The sequence below is a fragment of the Leuciscus leuciscus genome (genome assembly GCF_965113295.1).
Source record: "Leuciscus leuciscus genome assembly, chromosome: 2".
NCBI classification, from domain to species: Eukaryota; Metazoa; Chordata; class Actinopteri; order Cypriniformes; family Leuciscidae; genus Leuciscus; species Leuciscus leuciscus.
Genome location: NC_138726.1, coordinates 12478332 through 12506177, shown reverse-complemented (window position 1 = coordinate 12506177; position 27846 = coordinate 12478332). Strand labels below are relative to the sequence as shown.

The window sequence follows — 27846 nt, the reverse complement described above, 5'->3', positions numbered from 1 at the left end:
TACATGTTTCAAAGTTAAGGATTCATTACTTCGAATATAGCCTACATTGACAAAACATACTATATTTAACCTCTGTTCCCTGATGGAGGGAATAAGACGCTGTGTCGAGTACTGACACTAGGGGGTCGCACCCCGGTCGGTAAACTCATGTCTTCCCCTAGCCTAGGCCGAGCTCCGCCTCTGTCACCAGTCACTGTGTTTGTAGTGTGCTACTTCCCGGTTGGTTAGTCCATGCGATGTATTCTTCACAAACCTCTCCTTGGGCAGGATGTGGCCTCCGTAGTGTTCTTTCTCCTACCGAGGAGGAAGAGCACTTCTCTAGTGCTAACGTCTATTTTTTTTATTTATTTTTTTTAGAAAAGGTCAAAAGACTGACTGAAGCGACCTATTCCCATTGTAATAGGGTTGTCCCATTGTCCTTTCTGTCCCCGTGTTGTTCGATGGACTACATGGCTTACGTGGCGTGTTGGGAAGGTTACGATGTTGCGAGTGCACTTGTTACCCGGCAAGCTACTGGTCTGCACCACCAAAACCTTGTAATTCGTTTCAGCTGTTGTGGTGCTTTCCATTGGGACCCCTAGTGTCAGTACTCAACACAACGTCGAAGTGACCTCCTGTCACAACACTGAACTCCTCGCTGAATGGCTGGCACACGTTCTCTGCTCATCAGCACAAACCTGAAGGAGTGGATGCACGCCATCTCCTTTTATACCCGTAAGTCCGGGGGAGTGGCACATGCAAATTCCACTCGCCAATTCTCATTGGCTTTTTCTCAAAATTTCAGAGGTATTTGGGGCTCCCAAGTGTGAGTACCCGACACAATGTCGAAGTGACTGACAGATAGGGAGCATGTATTTCCATTAGGTGCAGTTTGGATGCTGCATCAAAACCTTCAGTAAGGACAATATTCAAGCCCTCAATACTGAAACTGTTTAAGCCTTTTCTCCGTTGAATCCCTCACTGCAAATAGGGAATTTAAAACTGTAAGAAACATTGCATCTTAGCAAGCTGTGTATTGTGGCAACTTGATATGGTTTAAGTGTTTTACATAGGCCCCTATGGGCCATTGCAATTTAAAAAAGCATAACATAACAACAAATTCTCAGTAAATGCTGTAAGTGTTTTTAGAATTTTCAGTAATCAATTCAACTTATATAGAAATACATTTTATTTCAACCTATAACTTAAGAGTTAGTTTCAAGTCTGTTTATAGGCCTAGATATAGCTTTTAAATCCATACAAAATTTTTTTTTTTTTTTTTTTTTTTATTGAGATATTCCAAGAGCCTCTGAGAGCTTTTTTGGTTTGTGCCCAGAGATTTGTCATGTTTGTTTCCACAGATTTGCCAGTGAAAAAATTAGGCTATTCAGTCAACTGACCCTATAAGTTGAGTGGTAGATCTTTCATCCTAAATCAAATATAGCTTTCAACCAAACAGAATAAAAAAATTGCCCTGCTGCAAATGCAAATGTTTAGTTGTCAATCAGCAATGATGTAGATGTGTAGATGTAGATGCTATGTAGATTCTTAAACAGCATTGAAAATTATTGTCTCTTTTTTATGTATAAAAATGCTGTTCACTAAACAATATTAAATAGAATAAATTTGCTTCCTTTCTCTCTTGTTAACATATGTTGTCAACAGATATCAAAGTATTACTCTCTCAAACAGTAAAAGGCCAAGGCTACATAAGTTAAAACACTACTTTACTCTAGTTGGGGTTGTGGGAAAGTGGAAAGTTTTAACAGAGACCGTTAAATTTGCATCTATTTTCAGCTACCAATTAATCATGCTTGAACCCACATTAACAGGTGATGCACTTGGAAGTGAAAACAGTTGAGAGAATACAGAGGCTGCAGGATAATCATATTGACACTATTAAATATTTAGGATGTTTGATAATGCATCCTAAATGTTTTATGTAGTGTAAACATAAATTACTAAAAAAGAAACATGCCACATGAAAAAGGCCCAATTGATTAGGCGGTACCAGAGGACCTGAGTGGGTTGACGAAAGCCTTGTGCAAATGTATCTCAAATGATTATACCATCAAAGTTGTACTACATTTACTAATGTCAGAAAATTGGAAGTGAAACTGACACTTAAATATGTGGAGTGATTGGGGTCTCAGTTCTTACTCTTATCAGAAAGAGGAAACGGACGAAATTCACACAACACCATTCACACTAAATGTTTCAGTTACTTCTTTACAATATATGACGGAGAAACACTGGGAATTCTGGCATTAGATTCTGCTGCATTTGTACAGTGTGCGTTTGCCCCTAAATCTGCAGTAAATAGTCGTCTATTTCAAGAATGGAGAGTGTGAAATAAGATCAGGACATGTGTGAGTGTGTGTGTGTGTGTGTGTGTGTGTGAGGTGTGAGGAGAGAGAGAGAGAGAGAGAGAGAGAGAGAGAGAGAGAGAGAGAGATGAAACCGTCAAATCCTCGTCGTTCACCTTTAAAATACATCACCGCAGTGCTCGCGTATTAGAGCTTCACTGGCGCGCGCATCGGAAGGGCTCGCTGCACCACTGCACCTGTTCTCGAGGTTGCAAATCACAGGAAGTCGCTGTGCAAAAACGGCATATTCGTCGAGCTAGGTTTAGCATAAAAGACGTCAGTTCGACAAGAATTACGCGAGGGGAAAGAGAGACTAGACAGCTGTCAGACATCGCTTTGTTGTTGGTGAGTTTCATTCGACACCGCTATTTTTAATGCGAGTGACACCAAATGCCACTGATGTAACCGGCATTAAGACAGTAGCAGCGTTCTGTTAGTGAGAAAGGATGTGCTCGTTTGCTTCTTTGTTCATTCGGTTACTTCGTCCTGTTCCGCTTGGCATGTAGCAGCCAATGATTCATATCGTGCGAGCAGCCTTTGTTGTTATTATGAAATTAAACTGCTTATCTAAACACTCATTTTATTGTAAAGAGATCATATTTGTGAAATAATAATAATTATATAGATTTGTTTTAGCGTAGACGAGTCTGTTCAGAGGCAGGCAGATTAAACTGCATTCACACAGGACACAGCTCTCACCGCACATCCACACTGCCCTCTTTTTAGCGACATTTGGATGAAATGTATAGTGCATGGATGCTCATAAGAAAGAAACGGCACATCAGCACAAAAACGATGCTGAGAAAGACATGATATAGCCTACTCAGGGGCGGTTCTAGGGTCAGTGGATATGCAGGGTTTATCCCAGACATCTGTGGATACGTGTAGAGCCATCCATTGAGTAGGCTAAATGTTGGAACATGATGGGGCCTATAGCTAGGCTACTTTATATGTTAAAGGTTTTTATTTATTATTTTATTAGGTCCAAACACTAAACATTACTGGAGTTAAAACTAAACAGTCTTAACAGAATTGTGAGGGTAAAAAAAAAAAGGTTGGGTTTACCAAACTTTGCGAAGTTCATGGCATAATAAATGATTTTTTTTGTTGTTGCAAGAACCCCAAATGGCCTCACTTGTGTCTAGCTGTATATTTTGCTTTATGTTTATGAAATATTGGTTGCTTTTTACATCTGACCAAAACGCTAACAAATTTTTCTTGTGCAGGGCATTGCAGACATTTTGGGGGGCGGGTGCTCAAGTTAGTTACTGTAGAACATCTTTAAATTACTTTAATATTTATTTATTTATTTATTTAAATAAAGAAATACATATTTATTTTGTTGGCATTATGCTGAATTGGTAAATGAGCAAAATAATTGTTGTGCATTACTGACAGTTATTAGCCTACTATTTATTATCAGGCTACTATTATTACTACACTATTATTACTTAGATACATTGAACTGCAATTACAGTTGCATGAATTATGTTATGAAATTAGTGTTTTAAATGCACATTTTTTAATATAGAAATATGAAATGAGAAAATGAAATTATACTTTTCTGTGTATTTTAGGTATTTTTACATTAAACAAAACCGCCAGTAGGTGGCGGCAAGTTTGAATAAGCGAGGCAAAATCAAAAATTATTCATTCACTGATTCGTTCAAAGCAGCTGATTCATTCATATTCATAAACGAAACACCTTGCAGGACGGCAACTGTGTTGCGTTCGTGAAATAGAGCAAAAACAGTCAAAATTTACAATACTGTGTTTAAAATTTTAAATTAATATCAACTTTGTTTGTGGAACTGTTGTACTAAAATAAAAATATTATAAAAGATATTCGGCAAAATTCATATCGTGAATTTTGCGGAATTTTGCGGAATTTTGGTATTTTCGACCCTGCACGAAGCTATTTTACGCCAACACCAGACTCGCTTGAGTTAATGTAGGCCTTAATGTAGGGTTAAGTTAGGCTGGCTCTATGTAGGCTAGATATTGCAATAGTGCAATAATTATTTTAAATAAAAACTCAAATATATATATATATTATATATATATATATATATATATATATATATATATATATATATAATTATAAATAATATATTATAGGCTATTAAAAAAAATCCACTTATGACGCAGAAAAGGGCATTTATTGGGCAGGTGCTTGAGCACTACTTGGGGTCTATGTGCACGTGCCTTAGTGTCGATGGCAACACAACATTTTATCCTAAAAAGCTCCCATGCATTATTGATTGTAATTCAGTTTGGACTAGTCCAATTTTAGATATTTGTAATGCAGTTTTTACTTGGGATGCACAGAACCTGGATTGGTATCTGCATGGACATGGACCTTTGTTGTCAAGTCCAATCCAATACTGTGCATCACCCATGGATGTTATTGTGTCTATTTCCAACAACTGTGTGTGTGTATATATATATATATATATATGCATATATATGTATATGTATATATAATTTATTTGTTTAGCTATAGACTCTGTTTACTCTTTATTTATAATGCATTTTTGTGTAGCTGGCATGTTAGTCATGTTGGCATGTTGGCATGTTGAGTTATCGGAATCCGAAAAGGAAAAGTAGAATTGGTGCACCCCCTAATTTTGACTAGTAATAATTCACTTCGAAAATATCTGAAAATGCAATTTTGTAATAATTCATTTGGGGGATATTTACAATGCAATGTTGACTAATAATTCACTTGTCTGAATTGACTTCCATTGTTTTGTTTTGCTTTTTATTTTAGATATCTGCAGTTAAGTTCTAATTTAAGTTCAATTCAAGCTTGTCTAATAGAAAAATATATATATATATATATATATATATATATTTGCTTAATTTACTTAATTAACTGTAGATATCTATAATTTTAACTATGATTATTGATTAGTCAAAATGAGTTTGACAGTGGTAACTACAATCTCATTTTGAGAATTGCCAGAAACAGTAACTGTAATTAACTGTAAAAAAACAAAAAACAATTACAACTAGTCATAATTCAGTTTTGAGTAGTCAGAATTGTATTTATACTAGTCAAATGAAAGATATCTGAAATGATTAAATTGAGTGAGAATTATTATAAATAGAAATCATTTTAAGATCTTAACAAGTGAAATTATGAGTAGCATTATAGATATAATCAAATGCATTATTACTAAATGTAATTAAAGACATCTACAATAGTCATTCTTATAGGCAGAATTGCATTTTAGAGCTCTTTATTCAACTCATTATGGTAATTGCATCCATGCGGTAAAGCGTTGTGGGCAGTGAATAAGTCCAAGAAATAAGTCCTTGTGTAGCAGGAGTTAAATCAGTTGCAGTCAGAGCATTAACACTTGAATCTGCTGTGTCTCTGGGAGTCATCTGGACTCAAATTATGAATTGTACAATAGTATTTAGTTTTACATTGAAAATGGATCTATGGATTGAAGAATGCTGAATATATCTTTTTAAATAAACTTAAAAACAAATATTTTGCCAATATCCAAAACTGACAACATCTATCTCAGGCAAGATTTGGAAAAAAAGAGATACAAATTAATAAACGATAAACAGCTTTGTTTTGCATGATGAAAACAAGTAGAAATTTGATTGAGCTCTATAATAGAATTCAAATTATGTCTTGTCAAAATACCATTTTTACTAGTAAAAAGTCATATTGTCATAATTGAGATCAAAAATATTGATTGATTGTGTGAAAGTGTGTGATGCAGTTGTAGAGCACATGAATTAGATACTTGTCAAAACTGAATTACATTGGTGACACACTGGTGACATTCAAAGACAAATCTGCTTGCCATAGTATTCAGGGTCGTTTGACCAATGGGTGGCATAATAATTTAAATGAGATTTAATTTTGTTGCTGAATAAACTACTGTACATGCGCCAAACTTTATGTGTGATACTACATCTGACAGAGTAGACTGTAGCTCTGAATGATTTTATTAAAATAAAGTTAACTTATCATGCATGTGTGTGCGATATTAATCTTCCTCTCCCTCCTTTACCCAACAAACCAGAATGTAGAGAGAGAGATTCTGAAAGAGGATGGGAGCAGACCAAATCATAAGGCAAAAAAAATCATGCAACATGGGCTAAAAAACCTGGCAAACAGTGTTACATATTTTATGAGTACTTTCCAATGTATTGGCAAAGTTTGCAGGAAGCCCCCTCCTCTTGTGAGCAGAGCAGCTATTGTGCAGGTCAGCTGGGTGGATGTGGTCTGATGTACGGCATAGTCTGTATGCTATTTTTGACTGAAAGGAAGTGTATAAAAATGAAAACTGTTCTACCTTAACAACCACATCTTGTTTGCGCTAGCGTTTAGATAGGCCTCTGATTTTTGGGGGGGATTTTTTTTTTTGGTGCAAGACATATGTGCATTATTTGTTAGATTTGTTTATGTAGGTGTCATGTATTAAATGTTCAATTACACACCTACATGTATACATTCAATGTTTTTTGCATTTTGCATATTTTTTGTTGATGTTGTTGATCTAATTGTGAGCAGCCCCTTGGTCAAAATCAGCTCGCTTATACATTATTTAAAACGAATCATTAGTATGTCAGTGTGTGTATTTCAGGAATTGGGCACATTTGGTTACATTTTAATTTGACGGTTTCACCAAAACAGAAAGCTGGATTAGAGATGATTAATCTTTTTGGTAAGTGGTAAGAAGACCAACCAGCTGTCTATGTGTGTGTGTGAGCTGCGTCATGTACTGACTTATAGTGCCGCTCTAGGCAGATGTGTGTGTTGCCTATGCAGGGTTCTCCACTGGCTAGGGAAGGTTAAAACTTTTTAAGAGAAATTTTAATTGAAGTAGGTGGAATTACTAACCCTAACCCATGCAGTCAGACGATCTCTTCATCCTCAAGATCCCCCAGTGTATAAATAACTTCAAGCCGTTCCCACTAATATCCACACAGATCTTTGCACAAAATAAAGTATAAACGGTACAGAAGAATTTAACTCAGAATCTAATGTACTGCCATACAACCCAAGCACAAAGTGTAATTTACAAAAATGCTATTTATGTAACATCTATTATCATGTACAACATATTAATAACCTACATGTCATTGTGTTTCAGGAATTCGGTGGAGGATGCAGCCGTGGTCTCTAAAGGCACAGAGCTTGTGGTTGGCCATGAACGGAGAGTCATGACGAGGTGTACCTGACTCAGAATAAACCAGACTGGGAGTCAGTAGGAGGTCCAACTTCAATCCACATACAATCATAGTCAGTCTGCTGGGGTTTGGCCAATAACATTAATGATTAGAGTACTGTTGTGTATTAGAATTTAAGATGGTTAATGAGAGATTTAAATCATATATGGAGCCTGCGCGGCTGTTATTTTATTCCAAGGAAGATGGTTGCGCTCAGCCCTTCTGAATATTTTAGTGAATGAGGAACCTATTGAACGGAGTTCTGCTGGCAGTGCTGGAGAATTTAGGTGTTCATGGCTAGAACAGAAACATTTGTGTCCGTCACTTAAGTTCCTCAAAAACTCCTGACTTATTCACACAGATGCAGTAATTTGGTGGGGAGAAATAAGAAAAAGGGGCAAGGGCAACTGAAAAGTAAGAGCTTCCCACAACTTCAGATCATCAGGGCATCATGCAGTCAGACGATCTCTTCATCCGCAAGTTCCGCAGGCAGAGTCCACGCCCGCCCCTAGCGAGAGTGAACTTTGACCCCAAGACGGATGGTGGTAGTGTGCGGACACGAGTCGTGGCCGAATGGCCCCCCAGGAGAGAGCCAGAGGGAACAAACTGTGACAGCGTCACACCCAACGCAGCTGCACTAAATCTGAGGACAGTGGGTCGTGGACACATAATGCAGCGCAGCAACAGTGATGTCACCCTTGGCGATTTGGATTCAACGGGGCAGGTCGGGAGGAAGTTGCTCCGGGCAGGGGGGGACAAAACTCTGACTGCGGGGCAGGGGGAGTACCTCCACAGAGAATATGGCAGCCTCTCCTCGCTGGAGCGACAGACACAGTGCGTAGATCCTGGTGCCGAAGAACAAGGCGCTCTCAGTCCCAATGCCTTGCGCTTCAGAGATCCGTTTCTTCTTTTGGGGCTGCAAGAGGCACCTCCTGAGGTGGACGGCTTGTATCAAGCAAACTGTTCTCCAGCAGTAGACACTTCAAAACCAGTCAAGCCCCCGAAACCAGATGGGCTCGGTAAAAAGGCCAAACAGTCCCCTCTGCAGGCCGCTCAGTTTCAGTGTGAACAAGTCCCAGGCAGTGCTTGGGTGCGCAATTTTGCACACTATGATGTACAGAGTATCCTTTTCGACCTGTCGGAGGCTGCCACTAATCGGGACAGTATTGGGCGCAAAAAGAACATCACATCTGGTGCGTCAGCTGCCTCTCAACTCCGTCCGCTCTCTCAATCCACACCTTCCTCAGTTTCTCAGGGTGGAGGGAGCGGCACGGGAAGTGGGATTACTTCGGAAGATGTAGAGCAGTCTTTGCTGGACGAAGGAGATGGGAATGATAATGATCTCCTGCTCAGCTGTCCTCACTTTCGGAATGAGATGGGTGGCGAGGAGAGTGTGGGGCTTGGCCTACACAGCAAGTGCAGGTGGAGGAGTCTTCAAAGCCCCAACGATGCTGTTTCAGTATTAGAGGAGCCCAGGGAGAGCCACATCCAGCCCCAGGGGAAAAGTAACTACTTCATAGAGCATGCAGACCTTGGGGCTCGTTACTATCACAAGTACTTTTACATGAAAGGTGAGAGTTTGTGTGTAGCGAACCACTTTTGCTTGTTTGCTCTTTTTGAAGAAACGTACTTGTTTTCATTGCTTAGTCTACTTCACTCTCAGAATAAATGTGCAAAAATTTTACTTTTAGGGGTACAACAGTTTGGGCGTTAGCCTTAAAAGAGTGGTGCCCAATCCTTTTCCTGGAGATCTACCTTCCTGCAATGTTCAGCTCCAACCTTGATCAAACAGCTAATCTGAAGCAGCTAATAAAGATATTCCGGAACACTTGATAATTCCAGACAGGTGTGTTGGAGCAAGGTTGGAACTGAACTTATCTTAAGGTATATCTCCCAAACACTTCATGTTTTGCATGTCTCCTGAATCCAACACACCTGATTCAGATCATCAGCTCATTAGTAGAGACTCGAGACCTGAAATGCGTGAATCAGACAAAGGACACATGCAAAATGTGCAGTATTGGGAGCGCTCCAGGAACATGGTTGAAAACCCCTGCCTTAAGGGTTACTACTAAACACTGTAAGGCACATGTGTCAAACTCTGCTCCTGGAGGGCCACCTGCCTGGAAGTTTCTTGCAAAGCCACTTGAAGGCAAGCCTGCAACCTTAGCCATAAAAAAGCATAGTTAGGGAAGGAGTCAAGAGGCATATTTTTTGTTTCTTTTTGTTTTAAAGGATGGAGGAGAGGCTTCACCACACTGAATTAACCACTTTTGTGAGGAAATAGCTTATTTAATGACTAGACAGCCCATTGGCTAATATTCAACATGTTTGCTCTTAGACATTAATTTTGAATTGATCTATAAAAAAAAAAAAAAAAAAAAAATGTTTTATAAGAGAAGTCATGGACAATTGCGAGACAGGTATGATTCAGTTTACGGCACTTCTCATTCATTTCTATGGTATCTGCAAACAGTTAATGACTGTCACACAACTCTGAACGAAATTCAAAGATGTCAAGGCTGTAATGTGATTGGTTATCAAGTCACACGTGATCCAAGTTAGCGTTACGCTTTCTCTAATGTTAGAGCCACAGACCCTCATATCTCCAATAATAAGACCATTGCTGCATTCCAGTTCACTTACATATACTATGCCCTACAAGCATGTACTGTTTTTTGTGAAGAAAAAGTACATACTTTTGAGTTTGTAACAAAAGAGTAGGCAAGCTTTGGGATATACTACTTCGTCATAATTGTGTCTTTAATGTACAGCTCTGTCGCAGTTACGTGCATCCTGTCACCGTTAAGACTGCTCTGTCAATGATCTTGTCAAAGTTGAAATCCTCCACATTCAAACTAATTTCCTACCCTTTCTGAGAGAAATGTAGTAGCACGTTGATCTGCCAGTCGTGGGTCTTTCATGCGGAGACTCTCCTCATGTGTTTGCATAATGATGCTTTTAAAATTTAATGACCAAACATATTTTTTACAAAAGTTCACAATGCTGTTGCAGATGAAATATAATGTGTATAACATTGAATAAATATATTTGTGTTAAGTTAGATATAATAACTCAAACCCCTTTATCTATACCTTTCTACTTAACCGTCGGACATCCGCCATGTTTGTAGTTTTTTAACACTTTTTATTCATGTTTGTAGTTCTAATTGAATCCTCGTCCAACGTGTAATGAATTGTGGGCAATATTAGCTGTTAGAGTGTGCATCATAGATGTCCGCCATATTGGAGCGGCCCGTGATATTTCGAGAGCAAGTTGACTGAGCGTCTGCAACCGTATAGTTAGACGCATGTATGAATATCTAATTTGTTAAACTAACACAATACAACAAGATGAAAGCGTCAGCTGACACGACATTAAAAAGTTACCATAGTAAAAGTAAAAACATGAAGAGTACCATAGTAAAAACATGATTATTGAGTTAATAAATATAAAAACACAAACCAACACATTCTCACCTGTAAAAGGTTATCCCATTTCTACGGGAATTTAAAACTCGGCAGTTTCACAACCAGAAGCTGCGCAATGTTGTGGCATCACTGTGAGAGACGACACGCTGAACGTTGCAATATGGCGGGCGCGCCAACGTGTCTGGAGTGGTGGAATGTTGAATCTACTCATACATATCTATGTTGTGCACAGATCTGCACTTCTAATTCTAACCGGAAAAAGTAGACCATCGGGGTATCTTTGGGATACTCATTTGAACATTCTACGATTTGGGACACACTCATTTTAATTTCAAATATTATTTAGGACGGATAGTATGCGAATTGGGACGCAGCACATCTCTGTTTCTATTAATCCCGAAGACCTTGATTAGCTGGTCCAGGTGAGTTTAATTAGGGTTGGAGCTGAACTCTGTAGGACAGTGATCCTCTAGGAACTGAGTTTGACACGCCTGCTACTAATATGCAACTTTTAGGGGTAGATAAGGTACAAAGTTATCTCTTTTAGCCCCAGTGACAAGCTGTTGTAAAGGTGCAGCATTTGTACTTTTTTAACCTTTTTTTTTTACTTTTTTTAACCATGTTGTAATCATGTCTGTTATTGCTTTTGTCAAACAAACATTCTGTTATTGTATTCCTTTTTGTTCTTTTGTATTTTTTTGTCTTCTAAGACCAATATTTCTGACTGTAAAGGCCCCTGCACATCAAATTTGATGCAAAAGTTTAGTGAATAACAGCGGAGCTCTTACAGCTCTTAAGCGGAGAGGACAGATCAACAATTTTGATGACTCATTCTCCACGTCACGACTATTGTTCTATTTTCTGTCTAATCAAATGCTAGGAAAGGATTGCAAAGGATGCAATGCACATTATATATATATATATATATATATATATATATATATATAAACTTTTTTTTTTAACTACACAAATGTAATTTCACTACAAAAATGTCACTGTTTTACTATAGAAATGGTTGCATATTAAATCTTAAAGGGGGAAATCTGTTATTCTTCATTTTTATTACAACTATGGCTGTAACAAGCTGTAAAGTGCAGCTTTGTCAGGCTTTGACGTAGACAAAGCGCTATTGGCTATCTAGTTCTGAACATTGACAAATATGTTCATACATAAAGACATCAATACAAGTCTGATGTCAAAGTATGTTGAAAAAAGCTCAAAATAAATGCAGGTGGAACACAGTTCACTCAGACTCTTGACACTATCAAACAGTAGTTTGGCCATCATGTATGGTTATTCATCTCTGTAATGAGCCTTTAAAGGTTTCATAATCATAGTTTTCTCTTATTCTAGTGTTCAATATTCTGGTGTTTGTTTATATTGTTTTCACTTTCACTATTTATTTATTTATTTATTTACAGCATTTTGTATTAACTGTTAACTATTAATTGTTAGCATTTTGTATTAATTATTAACATCTTTTCTTTCTTGTAAATCAGACCATCAGAATTTCTTTGGCATCGACGAGCGTTTGGGGCCAGTGGCTGTCAGTTTTCGCAGGGAGGAAAAAGAGGGATCAAGTGGGTCCCAGTACAACTACAGAATCATTTTCAGGACCACTGAAGTAAATACAAGACTCTCTCACACACAGAATAAGTCGAAAAAGACATTTTGAAACATTTTCACTCATTCGTTTAAAGGAATTATATCCTATACTTTATCAAGTTTATATTTTCCTTGAGGTCCACTTTGCTACTAATTTCCACTAGAAAAAAATGGTCAGAAATTAGACAATTTTCCACCCTCTGTCTTTACACTTTTTTGCTTGTTATGGTTTTGTTTTTGTTTAGAATTAATGAGATCACAAGGAAATTCATACACAAATGTACTATTTCATTTATTTTTCTCTTTTAAGAAAAACAACAACAACTCATAGCATTACATTATTACTCACTACCTCTAAAAGCACCTGTCCTCAGGCCATAACTCAGTACTTTACATAGATTAAGATATGTATTGAACTTTTGACAGACAGAAAAATAAATTAGAAACATTGCTACTATGACCTCTTAGAAGGTAGAGTTTCGTTTTAAAATTCAACCTTTTTTATGAGGTTTGATATAAAAAAAATATGATATAACCCCTTTAAGTCTACATCATGTCTTTTGCTCTCATGAATTGGTCTTGTCCCTGTCATTTTCCTGCAGCTGAAGACCCTGAGAGGTTCAATCCTGGAAGAGTCTGTTCCCTCCGCTGCACGTCACACCACGCCACGCGGCCTTTCACCCAAGAGACTGCTGGAGTTTATTTTGCCTGATCTCAACCTACATTGCCTCAGACTGGCCTCCACTTCCCCTAAAGTCAGAGACACACTCCTTAAACTGGATGAGCAGGGGGTAAGTGATTTTACATTGAGCTGCTTTCTGTAGTTCTGGTGAACTTACAATTCGTATTTGAAGGTTACTGAAACGCTAATAGAAATAAGGTGCGTACAGAATGCATGTATGGATATACATAGTGACACTGGCAGTCAAAAGTTTGGAATAATTAAAAATGTTTGTCTCTTCTGCTCACCAAGCCTGCATTTATTGGATCAAAAATACAGTAAAAAGTGTAATGTTGTGAAAAATAATTATTATTCAAAAGATCTGGTTTCAATTGTAATTTAAAAAAAATTTATTATTCATTTGATTAAAAAGCTGAATTTTCAGCATCATTCATCCAGTCTTCAGTGTCACATGATACTTCAGAAATCATTCTAATATGCTGATTTGCTGCTATTGCTGCTGCTGCAAAAAACAAAACAAACAAAAATAAACATTTCTTAATATTATCAATGTTGAAAACAGTTGGGCTGCTTCATATTTTTGTGGAAACCGTGATACACTACCATTTAAAAGTTTGAGGTAAGATATTTTAATAAACAATAGAAATGAATATTTTATTCAACAAGGATGCATTCAATTGAAGTGACGGTTTAGACATTTATAATGTTACAAAAGATTTCTTGTTTAAATAAATCTCTCTTCATAATAGAATCCTGAAAAAAAATAAAAATTATCACAGTTTCCACAAAAATATTAAGTAGCAAAAACTGTTTTATACGTTGATAATAAAAACTATTATTAATAATAAATATTATTAAACACCTGTGTAAATATATACGTATGTATACGTCGGTGTATAGGCTTGAAAAGTGTTTTTTTCCTCAGTGATACCATGTTTCCGGACAGACTGTAAAAAATAAATGTATCATTTATAAGCTAATTTGATCAACATTGCATACTGCATATCACATAGATGACCGCTAATAGACAGACTAAAGGCAACAAAACTTTAACATATACAGGTACACTGTTAACATGTCTGAAAGTGGAATTTGAAATTTGTCTGATGATTTGATTTCAGCCCCAGATATTGAGAATTGCAGCAGAAATGTTGTCAGTGATAAAGCCCAACAAAAGCCTCCTTTTGTAGTTGCGCTGCTTGTGCATGCAGTGTGAAACAGGCTTAGTGAAAAAAATGAGGAAGAATGGTGTTGTGTGTGTGTAGAAAACTAGCTGGACAAGCAACCGTAATTTCATCATTGTTAATGCGCGTGTATGTGTGTGTGTAAAGTTGAATTTCCAGCGTAAGGTGGGGATTATGTACTGCAGAGCAGGACAGAGTACTGAAGAGGACATGTATAACAATGAGAGTGCTGGCCCAGTGTTTGACGAGTTTCTGGACCTTCTTGGAGACAGAGTGCGACTCAAGGCCTGGGAGAAATACAGAGCTCAACTAGACACCAAAAGTAAGAAAAAACCTCAAAACACACACACACACACACACACACACACACACACACACACACACACACACACACACACACACACACACACACGTTGGGTTTATGGGGACTTTCCATTGACATAATGATTTTTATACTGTACAAACTGTATTCTATCCCCTAACCCTAAGCACAACATAAAACTTTCTACATTTTTACACTTTCAAAAAACATAATTTGCTATTATTTATAAGCTGTTTTCCTCATGGGGACCAAATAAATGTCCTCACAAGGTAAGCACTTCCGTTATTACTGTCTTTGGGTTTACCAGGACCACACACATTGTAATTGTAATTGCTTATTTTTCTTATTTTAAAAGGTTTAGGTTCAGTAAAATGTTATATTTTTAGAGAAATTAATACTTTACTTCAGCAAGGATGCATTAAATTATTCAAATTTGAGAGTAAAGACTTCTACATGGTATGAAAAAAATCAAATAAATGCTGTTCGTTTGAAATATTCTATTTATAAAATAATAAATAAAATAAAACTAATAATAAGAAATGTTTTTTTGAGCAGCAAATCAATATTTTAGAATGATTTCTGAAGGCTAATTTGACTTTGAAGACTGGAGTAATGATGCTGAAAATTCAGCTTTGCATCACAGGAATAAATGGCATTTTAAAATATATTCACATAGTAAATAAAAGATTTTGATTTGGTGTGTAATAATAGTGTTTGTTTTTTGCAGCGGACTCCACGGGAACACACTCACTGTATACTCGCTACCAGGATTACGAGATCATGTTCCATGTCTCCACCATGCTTCCATACACATCCAACAATACGCAACAGGTAACTCACAGAACCAGAGAATATCCCCTTAAAATTGAGCACCACTTACAGTCATTTCTAAAAACCGTTACTCATATTATTAACAGGACAATGATATGTATCAGCAATAGAATAACTAACTCACAGAACCAGAGAATATCCCCTTAAAACTGAGCACCGCTTACAGTCATTTCTTAAAACCATTACTCATATTATTAGCAGGACAATGATATGTATCAGCAAAAGAATAACTAATTGTAAGTTACTGCAAATTGTAAATATAAATGTGTTGAATTGCTTATCTTTAATATATTGTTTGACAAAATATAATATTCAAAACATAATAGTAAAGAGATGAAAAGTGTCACTTGACCATTTGTTCTTAAAGACCCACTCCGATGAAAATCATGTTTTTCTAGGTGTTAACATGTTCTTGTGGTATTTTTCTGATGTTAGAGGACATATCTTGAGAAAAATAAGCTCAAAGTTGTATTTCTGAGTATTTCTGCATTCAAATGGCTTTGAATCAGTAGCAGACGCTAAAATAGACTGGAGTTGTGACGTAGTAACTCCACTGGGCGGGGCCACAAGCTCATACTCCCCTCCGCCCCGCCCGCTCAGGTTCTGAGGAGTAGAGAAGACGATGGCGGATCAATACCTATGTGCGGTAGCGGGTTGCAATGCTAAGAGGAGAGATATTGGTATTAACTTTCATGCTTTACCAAAACATGTTGCTGTGAGAGATGAATGGATTACGTTCCAGGGTTCCAGACTGCGACCAAAATGGTCGCATATGCGACCATTTTTTGAGAATGTGCGAGTTAAAATTTTATGTGGTCGCATTTGTGCGAGTGCATGGTCATGGTCATGCTGTTAAATTCACGCATGAATTTTACTGCATTGAACTTGTTTTAGCGCCTGCCAAAGTGAATTTTTGCCCCGCCAAAGTCTTATTTGATCGGTGAGTAATGTAGATGAACTGCTGCGCTTGTTTAAATGAAAGAACGAGCAGAGAGAGAGACCCGGACGCGCGCGCGCGCACTCTCTGGGCCCTATCTTGCACCCAGCGCAAGTGACTTTGTACACCGACGCATGTATCATTCCTATTTTGCACCCGCGCAAAGCGGACTTTTCCCTCCACAGAAGCACGTCGGTTAACTAAGAAATACACTTGCGCTCCCGGGGGCGGTTCAGCGCAAAGAGGAGGCGTGTTCCGGCGCAAACGTTCCTTCTTGCTATTTTGCAGGTTTAGAAAACAATTGCGCCACTAACCAGGAAAAAATAGTTTAAAGTCAGTGGCGCGTTGCGCATGTTATTCATAGGCTATTTTAAGGGCGCATGCTTGGCCATAATTAATGTAGCGTGTGCACAACGTGCACTTTGATTCTCTCATCTACACAGAAGCAGCAGTTTTCATTTTTGCAAATCATACATTATTACGATAGATAGATAGATAGATAGATAGATAGATAGATAGATAGATAGATAGATAGATAGATAGATAGATAGATAGATAGATAAACAATTTATTATAAAAGCATACATCTAGCTTACACATTTACCCAAATTGACCGAAGTTAATTTGGGTGGGTTTCTCCATTTCAATGTAACTTCTCTCTTTTACGGCCGTGACGAGAGCGTTGCTCTCCTTGGCTGTGAACCGCTCCTGGCGCGCGCCTGGCAAATCCGCCGTTACAATAGCAATCCGCTATGGAAAAAGCGCATCTGCTCTTAAAGGGAATGTGAGATGACGCTCTGATTGGTTTATTTCACGTTACGCCCAAACCACACCTATGAATAATGAAGCTACTTCAGACCAACCCATTTTAGATTTGCGCCTGGCGCAAGAGTCATTTATCCCGCCGGGAAAATAGCAACAGCGCCGAGACCCGCCCACAAAGTTACTTGCGCTTTGCGCTTTGACACTTGCGTTTCAGATCGTTAAAATAGGGCCCTCTGTCTTCGGAGCCAGGCGAAAGTGTAAACAACACTAGAAGACATTATTTTACACATTAAGACAGTACATAAACATTATTTAAAGACATAAAACAACACTTTAATTAAACGAAAAAAACTATCCAGTGATTAAATGTTTTCTGTGTTGACAGAAAGAAAGAAAGACAGAAAGAGGCTGTTGCTGCCTATGTATCTCGCTTCAGCCAACGGCTCCGCCCACAACGCAGAGGCGAATTGCTAATGAGCTACTGCCGCTCTGCTGAAGCGAAGTCCCAGAAAACGGCACAGGTTTTGTGATTTTGGCTAAAAACGGCATAATCATCATTTAAAGACCACTGAGAATGTTTAAAAATAGCTCAAAATATGATCGGAGTGGGACTTTAAGGCAGAGTGTAGCTAGTAGTTCGTAAGCTCTCCATAATATATATATATTCCTATATTAGCCTTCAAATACGTGACCAGAAGTTGTTGAAATGCTGTGAATTTCAGTTTATCCTTCATTCTAACTAAATACGATACTACTTAATCGTGATCATAATAGGTATTTGTATATGTTAAATAACATTCAGAAACTGTATTTGAAATGAATAAGGATTAATGAATAAATACTGATACAAAAAAAACATAAGTGATGGCATTTAAAATGACTGATTTTATTTGACATGCACAACATGGATTGATGCACACAGCGGCGCAATGTTTAGGACGGGTTTGTGCTGAAGAGCCACTAAAAAATGTTTAATATATTCACACAATGTTCTCTGCTATTTTATTCCAACCATTACTCCTGATCAGAGGCTTCCGTAAATATTAAGTTTATACGTATATAGAGTTACGCTTCAAGTATAATGGTGCGATGCAAAAATATTTAGTAGTGTGTAAGTTGTAACTTAGTCAAAACTAGGTTAAGTTGTAACACAGCTGGTGCAACCGGCCCTGGGGTCCTGTGTAATAACTTTATAATAACAAAATGGGCATTGAAAAGTTTATATGCCATTTCCAACATACACATCAAATTGAAGAAATGTAAACATGCAGTGAACATATGTCTCCCCTGGTGAAAGAAATACACTTTAGCTTACTTTTAAAAACTGTACTTATTACAGAAAATAAATGATATACTTGAAAAGAATATACTTGCGTGTGATACAACACAAGTCACTTCATTTAGAATGAAATAATTAGAATAATTCACTAAATTTAGAAAACAAATTTTGTCCTCAAGCACTTCCAAGTCGACTAACTAACAGTATTTTTGTCAGCATAATATCTAAGTTTCTGTTTTCTCTATTTCTCTTCTAGTTACTGAGGAAGAGGCACATAGGGAATGATATTATCACAATAGTCTTCCAAGAGCCAGGTGCTTTACCCTTCACCCCCAAAGCCATCCGTTCTCACTTTCAGCATGTGTTCATCATTGTCCGAGTACACGAGCCCTGCACCGACAACACCTATTACAGGTAAAAGAGTAGACATAAAAAAACACATAAAATGTTTAAATTATTTTTTTTTTAAATGTCTTTATCTCCACCTTTCTCAGAGTTGCTGTAACTCGTTCCAAGGACATCCCGCTCTTTGGTCCTCTCTTCCCTAAAGGTGCACGCTTCCCCCGTTCTCCTGCCTTCCGTGACTTTCTCCTTGCCAAAGCCATTAATGCAGAGAACGCAGCTGAGAAAGCGGAAAAATTTCGCTCTATGGCCACACGCACACGGCAAGAGTACCTGAAAGACCTAGCGGAAAACTACGTCACCACCACTCCCATTGATTCTTCCACCAAATTCCCGCTGCTTTCACTGGGCGGGAAGCGCAAAGAGAAGTTTAAGGGAGCTAAAGGTGCAGAGCTTCATAGCGCAGGCGCTTTAGTGTGGGCCGTCACCGTCGTTCAGGGCGGTGAGAGCAACGGTCTAAGCCTGTCCTGCCTGCTCGGCGTGTCAGCGGAGTCAGTCGTGCTCATAGAGCGATCCACTAGAACAGTCGTGTTCAATTGCAGCTGCCGTGATGTCATCGGCTGGAAGGCCGTGACTGAGACTGGAGCTCAGGGTGGCCTTTGCCTGGATATCTTCTACGAGAGAGGCGAGGCAGTGACCATGACGATGTTGGACAGCCAAGTTGAGGATATGAAGGAGGTTGTCCAGAGGCTGGAGGTGAGATGTAATGCAGTATGCAAATCTATATTACTTAAAGTGCCCCTATTATGCTATTTTAAAGGTTTCTAATTTGTTTTGGAGGTCTCCTAAAATAGGTTTACATACATCCAGGGTCAAAAAACACTTTAACTTTTTTCATAATATACATTGCAGCATCACCTCTTTTCTCACAGTGTCTGAAATCCGGTCTTTCTAAACCCCTCCTTTCCGAGAGCCTACTCTGCTCTGATTGGTCAGATGGCCCCGTCTGTTGTGATTGGTCTACCGCTTAAAGTTTGTTTCGGAAACCAAACTCCGAATAAGCTTAATAGAGGCACTTTAATCCCATGAATTGTTAGCACTGTGGGATGAGGGATTTGATTTCAGAACATATTGTTCGGTATATCTGTAATGTAAATACTGTTATTGTGGGCTTCGTTAATGTTAATTGTTAATTCATACCGAATTAAATCGCAGATATAGGTGCATCTGCTTTTTTACCACATGTATCTGACCTTCATAAAATGGTTTTACTACTTTACTGTATGCTTTTACTGCTGCAGTAAATATTAAACATGAGCATCCATCAAAATACAACAAAACTGTTGACATTTGCAAGTGTGTAAAGCTATATTGCACTCTTGAATTAAAAAAAGACATACAATACATACAATATTATTACAAAGTGGGGATTGTCAATACAGTATGTGACCCTGTATCACAAAACCAGTCACAAGTAGCACGGGTATATTTGTGGCAATAGTCAACAATACATTGAATGGGTTAAAATGATCGTTATCGACCAAAAATCATTAGGATATTAAGTAAAGATCATGTTCCATGAAGGTATTTTGTACATTCCCTACCGTAAATATATAAAACATTTACTTTTGTGAGTGAATGCAGCACGATCACGAACATAAATGGACAACTTTAAAGGCGATTTTCTTAATGTTTCGATTTTTCTGCACCCTCAGATTCCAGATATTCAAATAGCTGTATTTTTGCCAGATATCCTAACAAATATCCTCTGTTCTATCCTAACAAACCATACATCAATGGAAAGCTTATTTATTCAACTTTCAGATGATGTATAAATCTCAATTAAAAAAAATTGTCCCATGTGACTGGTTTTGTGGTCCAGGGTCACATATAGGTAAATTAATAAACCACAATTCATTTTGTGATTCCAAAAATGTCAAAGAACTGCATATTGTTCAATAAAAACAATAGATGACAAGAAAAAAAAATGAAAATATGGTTTCAGTTTACATCTTGATATGTTGCTGTTTCTTATTCTCACCAAAGCCGCATTCATTTAATAAAAAAAATCCATAAAAATAAGACTTTGAGCTTTTATGATATGCAGTATGCCATTTTAACATGACACTTCTATGCTAACTCCCCTGGTAGCTGGTAACACGAGGTTGTGAGGCGCGTGAGATCACACCCCTGCGGGACGGAGTAGGTCAGCCTGGCTTCCTGATGAGCGAGGAAGGCTTTGTAACTGAGCTGCAGCGGTTTGGATATGCAGAGAGCGGTGGGCTGCAGTTGTGGGCTCGTGTTGTTCGTCTCTGTGGTCAGGTCCTGGTGCACCTCAGCCAGGAAGAGAGGAGCCGACTCCTCCGCACGGCACAGAAGATCCACATCACAGTCATTCCTCCAGACGAGAACGGGAAACCACGCAGGTAATAGAGGTGATGGCTTATTTGCGTGTGAAAGAGGGTGGACAAAATGGAGAGATGATGTAAAGCACTCATACACTGCAGTGATTTTTAGCAAAAAGTGGGCTGACTAGTAAAAATAGTTAGCAGGGAGTGGAGGATGGAGTGCTAAACTGTGCATATATGTATCAAACTACCATTCAAGCATTTGGGGACGGTATCCTGTTTTGAAAGAAGTCTCGGTAACACTTTAGTCTAGGGTCCAATAGATTGGACTATTAACTAGTTGCTTATATTAGCATGCATATTACTAGGATATTTGCTGTTTATTAGTACTTATAAAGCACATATTAATGCCTTATTCTGCATGACCATATTCTACATCCCTTAATCCTACCCCATACCTAAACTTAACAACCTAATTAACTATTAATAAGCAGTAATTAGGAGTTTATTGAGGCAAAAGTCGCAATTAACTAAAGTGTGACCGAAGTCTCTTATGCTCACCAAAGCAGCCTTTATTTGATTAAAAATACAGTAAAAACAGTAAAACTGTTATTATTGCAATATATATTTAGAGAGAGAGAGAGAGAGAGAGAGAGAGAGGCTATGTCCCTAGGGAGGGAAACAGATGGATAGAGAGGGGAAGGAGCAATTGATTGAAAGACAGATCTCATTGTATTGTGAACATGTTTTAGCCAGTGTTTCACCAGCTGGCCAACTATCATTAAATTTTCATAATGCTTATTGATGGATCTAAACCAACACACACAAATACATCTTGGTTAAAAACTGTATTTAAAAGAAGAAAAAAAAAATCTATATAAAGCGACTCACTCAGCATGATGTATGCAAGTATTTTATTATATAACATCCTTCAAAAAAGAGAACCAAAATAGTAGCATTGATCTTTTCACCCATGACTAACTATGCTGAAATAAATAAGCTGGAATTTTGAGGTTTTCACTACCGTTGCTCTTCACTTTCTTTTCCCTTTTTTCTTGTTCTTGTGTCTGAGTTCAGGAGTTTCTCTGAGCTTTACCAGAAAGCCATCCAGGATGCAGAGAGCAAATCCGGAGAAGGACGATTGGGTGAAGCCTGGGTTCTGGATGACGACGACGACGACGAAGATGATGGTGATGGTGAAGAAGGGGAGGAAGAGGAGATGAAAGAGAATGAAAATAAGATGGATGACAGTGAAACTCCAAAGCAGGAACTACTTGGAGAGCAGTTGGTATTTCCTGAGCCCATGGATACAGATTTGCTCCTCTCCCCACCCAGCTTGCCCCTCTTACGAGCAACTTCCCTGCAGGACAGCATGAAGAGTCAGACCCCAGAAATCACCCCTGTCTCTCTCACACGAAGCTACTCATTAGAAGGACACCCTCCATGCCAGGACATCTTTCAAGGGTATACAGATTTCTGTTTGCCTGCTTCTGATTTCAATATAACACTTAATAGTTAATAACAATAACACTGCCAATGGCCATCAATTATTTTGTAAATCAGCCACAATTTGTCACACACTTTGCAAACAAACTTTTACTGAAAGATGGATCTGTGCTAATTAACTATTAATTCTAATTCGTCACCTGTGGTAACTGGTTGTTTTGATGTGTTAGGACTCATGTACAGTTAACCCATGTTGCAAAATCATGATTAGGACTCAGAAAAAGTTAGTCATGTGTACCAAACGTATACTTAAAAGGAAAAGCAATATTGTTTTGACATTTTATGAGAAATCGGCTGTGGTTTTATGTTGCGCTGTAAGGTGCATTATTTGAAATTATGAGTTCTAACACCAAAAGATTGCCTCTCTCAACCTTTACAAAGTATATTTAAAAAAAAAAAAAACAGTATTTGCAGATGATATAATATTAATAATATAAAAGGCTACTTAAGTGCACTTAAATACAGTTCACTTTCATGACTACAGTATGTTTTTTTAAGTGCACTTAAATAAACTCAAATTAAACATTTCAATGTACATTTTAAATCATTATGTTTTAATCATGTTTTCTCACGCTTTAAAGAAGTACACTTATTTTGATGTGTTGACTAACATACTAAAACCCATGTAAAGTACGTGATTATAATTTTAACTGTAGTGTGTTATTTCGATATTATATTTTGGGCTACTAAATTGCTACTTCAATTGAAATGTGTAATTACAAATACATTTAAAGACATGTGATCCAAGTGTCAAAAGAAATTACATTAAAGTATTTGAGTTTACCACAAATGCTTGTCAGTACATTCTGCTTTACTTTAACCATTTTTAAAGACAATATAAGTAATTATTAAATTACATATAAACAAGTTCTAAAGTCCTAATTAAGTGGTTCAAAAAAGCTCTCTAAAGATAATTTAAATTAATATACATTTAAATTATAATATATTTATAATATATACAATTAACATTCAGTTAAGCAAATGTCCGGAAACGTTACATTCAATTCACACTGAAGTATATTCTTTTAAAGTATTTAATTTCAGTAATACAGTAAGTACTCTTTTTAAAAGTATGCTAATGTACACTTCTTTTTCACAATGGTAAGGAAGAATATGCATGACCATTTTACTTGGATAGCACTCACAAATACACAACACAAATATGAACTAAATTAAAGAGACTTTATTCGTAGTAGTGAAGTGTGAAGCAATTGGATGTTGTAAAAAAGCAATATCCAAGCCTCATAAAATCTCTTTGTTGTTGACAGAAATGAGCAGCTCAATGTTTGCAGAAAAGTTTTTATTCTATTCTTTATTTTATTTATTTTAACTAATATTTCTCTCTCTATGAATGTGTATGTCTGTCAGACATGTGTATGATAATGTGGGGCTGAAAGGAAACAGGCACATCTATGAAAACCCTGGAGAGCTTAGGGACGAGACCCCTGACCTTATACTGGCAGTCAAACCTAAAGTGCCTCCAGAGCTAGTGGAAGAGGTATGAAATACACACTTTTTTTTTGTCAGTATGACATTACTTTGTTTTACAAGCTGATAGGAGAAACATTCCTTTGATTGATTGTCAAGGCAAGCAAAACTGATCATGTGATCACAATAGGCACAGATACAATGAAGCTTATTGAGTTGTCAACCCTTTCCTTCACCAAGACACATTACTTTATTGGAACAAAAAAACATAAGAAAAAGAAAGAGACAAACTGCTATAGATTGTTTACTGCACCAAGCAACTTGAAAGTAAACATTAAATATTAAGGCTACTTCTTGGTCTGAAAAAAAATTATTAAAAAAATTCCCTATTATTTCCAGGTTTTCCATGAACCCCCCCCCCTGAATTTAATGTTTATTTATTTTAAAATACTGAATTATACTTTAACGAATGATGATTCATTCAGGGTTTTTTTTTTTTTTTTACGTTTTAAACCGATTCGTAATCGATGCATTAAGAATGTAAGTGAATCATTCACCTCTGCTATGACATATGACTTAGAAACAGCATTAAAAGCATGAACAACTTCCAGAATAGCACAACAGATTTCAGCTCCTGAAGCATGGCATGATCTGCTGCTGTTGTGTATGCAGGATCCTGCCTCCCACACAGAGGGCAACTGATGGATCAAGCTTGTAGCTCTCTGTATTTGGAAAGTGATTGCAGTGTTTTTAGAAGGGTTTTTAACCTCTGAGATCCCTCTCCCACTCTCTCTCTCTGTCCTTCCTGTATGTTCACTGTTCCTCCCACTTCATCTTTCCCTTCTTCCCCTCATAAAATCCCTTTCTCTCTTGCTCCCTCTATTCCCCACATTTTCTCTTGTCATATTCATCTTAATTTTTCTTCTGTTTTAAATGCATGAGTACATTGAGAAATAATTATTTACAGAAACGTTCTGTCTTACAGTATAATCTATTTTCTGCTCACTTTCATGCAATGATAAAAAATAAAAAATAAAAAAATTAAGCAGTAGAAATAACCTTATATAGTTTATACTATCCACACTGCAGATGTAAAACAAAAAAGTCGCTGGAAAGCAATGCTGGGTAATCAGATTCCAAAAATTAAGTACTTGTAATTAGATTAGATTACATTTTAAAATGAACTTTTTTATTGATTACATTATTACATGTTATTGTCAAAATGGCAGTAAATTATTCATAATTCATTGATTCTACTTCTTTTTTTATCTTGTAAATTTTCTTTTCTATAAAAGTCTACTGCTTATATACATTCAGAGGGTCTTCCAGGTTTGTGGAATTGCAAACACAGACCAGCCACTACCACTAGTCATGAGCCAATCACTGAAAACTGAGAGCCATGGAATTTTATCACTGGATTTACAGAAATCATTTCTCTTTTAAGAAGTGTTTTCTCAACATTGAAACATTGCATAGCCTATCTAATCAGCATCTAATCAGGTTCAGGGTTAGTACCTAGATATTACCCAGTTTTTGCAATTACTATAATAAGTAAATATGTACTGTACATGGGGAACAGGACTGTAAAATAAAGTGCTACCAGTAACTATTTTGTTATATACAATTACCATAATATTTTGGTCATTACACTAATTGATTGTTTGATTCTTGCTCTCTGTCTAGTTTGGGCCTGATCAGGGGACTGAGGAGCTGCCATCTGTCAGTGATGTGACCATGAGATCTGCCTGCAGGGAAAGTGCAGAAAGAAACTCCAGAGCTCTGAGCCTCCATAACTCCATCACTAAGAGTAAGTGTTTCTTAATGATACCACAAAACATTATGCGGTAAATGTATTATTTAAAAAATAATTGTGTAGTTAATGTTATAAGTTTAGACCACTGTTGCTACAGTAAGCCATTCTTTGCAATGGGATATTAAAAAAGCCCTCAAATAAGCACTTCCACAATAGCCGTGTTTTCACTGTAGTGCCAAAAGCGAGCGTGCTAGTACAGTTGCGTTTCCACTGTCACTTCCGGGGCTTGATCAGGCCTTATCGGGGCTTCCTCTGGGCCAACGTCCAGGGGTTTTTAGCCCGCCAAATACCTTGGTCCAAAGTGAGCCAACTGGGGCTTTAGGAGTTGTCAATATGAACAGAGGCGGTCAATACCGCTGCTCATTTCCCATGTTATTATATTAGGCTACCAGCAGCTAACTTCAAAATTTAAGACATTTTAAACAATTTTCACTTTCAGACACCAGCGAGTCATAACCTGAGACGTTCACTTTGAGGGAACTCAAAGCTGCGTCTGACGTTGACGCTATGGGAATGTTTATACCCAGTATGCCATACTGACCTAGTGCCTGTCCTAGAATGAATCATGACAAGCACAAATCTAGGACAAAAGCACCTGGGACACCAGAGTGGAGTCCAAATCTAAGTTGTAAAACCTCACAAATGTGTCTGGAGAGGACCAGTCTGCCAAATCACATACTTCTTAAAGTGATACCCCTGACAATAAGGCTTTTGAAGCCTCCATATTCCCCTGACAGCCATAGGTGAAAGCCGACACCACATCTCATAAGCGAGAGAATTAGCCTCGACTATCCACTTGCTCATAGTCTGTTTGGTCGCTAGTGAACCTTTCCAAGGCGACCAAAAACAGACCAAAAACTGAGAAGACTTCCTCCACAGGGCATCTCTGTGGACATAAGCGTCCAGTGCTCTGTCTCTCCTGGACTGACATCTGGAATGGAGGAGGACAAAAGGCTTGCAAGACTATAGATTTGTGCAACATTAGTTGGAACCTTAGGCATTTAACCCGGTCTAGGGTGCACAAAGTTTTTAACCATGCTGGGAGCTTATTCTAAGCATGAAGGGGAAACCGACAAAGATTTCTGTCGATCTCCTGCTCTCTTAAGAGACGTGATGGCCAGTAGGAACATAGTCTTTAGAATCAGAAATTTCTCTGCAACAAAATCGGGGCCAATATACATTTTTAGTCATTTAGCAGACGCCTTTATCCAAAGCGACTTACAAATTAGGACAAAAATTCAGCGAGTCATCATAAAGAGGCAAAAACAACAACAACGCAAGAAGTGCTCAAAATACGAAGTTCAGGTATTATTCAGAGTAGCATAAGCCTGATAAGTGATGTTTCAAAGGGAAAGGGTTTTTTTTTATTATTTTTTTTTATAAGGTTAAGTGCTCACGGAAGAGATGGGTTTTCAGCTGTCTTTTGAATGTTGTCAGGGATTCTGCATTCCGGATGAGGGTGGGGAGAGCGTTCCACCAGCATGGAACTGTGAATGAGAATGTTCTGGAAAGTGATTTTGTGGCTTTCTGTGATGGAACCACGAGACGTCGCTCGTTGACCGATCGTAGGTGTCTGGTAGGGATGTAGACTCGTAGGAGTGAGTGAAAGTAGGAGGGAGCTGAGCCTGTGATAGATCTGTAAGCAAGCGTCAGTGCCTTGAACTTGATGCGAGCAGCGAGAGGTAGCCAGTGCAGAGAGATGAACAGAGGAGTGACGTGGGCCCTCTTGGGCTCGTTGAAGACAAGACGAGCTGCAGCATTCTGGATCATCTGTAGGGGTTTGGTTGCACATGCTGGAAGTCCAGCCAGAATATAGGCTCGAATGGTGCTGT

At 37.8% G+C, this 27846-nt stretch overlaps 1 protein-coding gene across 5 annotated transcripts in view; it reads left to right on the top strand.

Moving 5' to 3' along the window:
• The window catches only part of sipa1 (signal-induced proliferation-associated 1), a 61819-nt gene that overhangs the window by 21115 nt on the left and 12858 nt on the right, over positions 1-27846 (top strand). For 4 of the 5 annotated variants that reach the window (XR_014201025.1, XM_082151580.1, XM_082151579.1 and 1 more), the window contains exons 2-12: positions 7466-9112; positions 12472-12596; positions 13180-13368; positions 14591-14765; positions 15493-15596; positions 18834-18991; positions 19072-19675; positions 21071-21345; positions 22345-22731; positions 24142-24271; positions 25885-26008. Coding sequence is in view for 4 of the 5 variants with exons in the window: in XM_082151580.1 (XP_082007706.1) it covers positions 7993-9112; positions 12472-12596; positions 13180-13368; positions 14591-14765; positions 15493-15596; positions 18834-18991; positions 19072-19675; positions 21071-21345; positions 22345-22731; positions 24142-24271; positions 25885-26008 (3391 nt within the window). In the remaining variant the exon portion in view is untranslated. Of the gene's footprint in view, positions 1-2398; positions 2691-7465; positions 9113-12471; positions 12597-13179; positions 13369-14590; positions 14766-15492; positions 15597-18833; positions 18992-19071; positions 19676-21070; positions 21346-22344; positions 22732-24141; positions 24272-25884; positions 26009-27846 lie in introns of those variants that run through there. The other variant, XM_082151578.1, reaches the window with a different exon arrangement.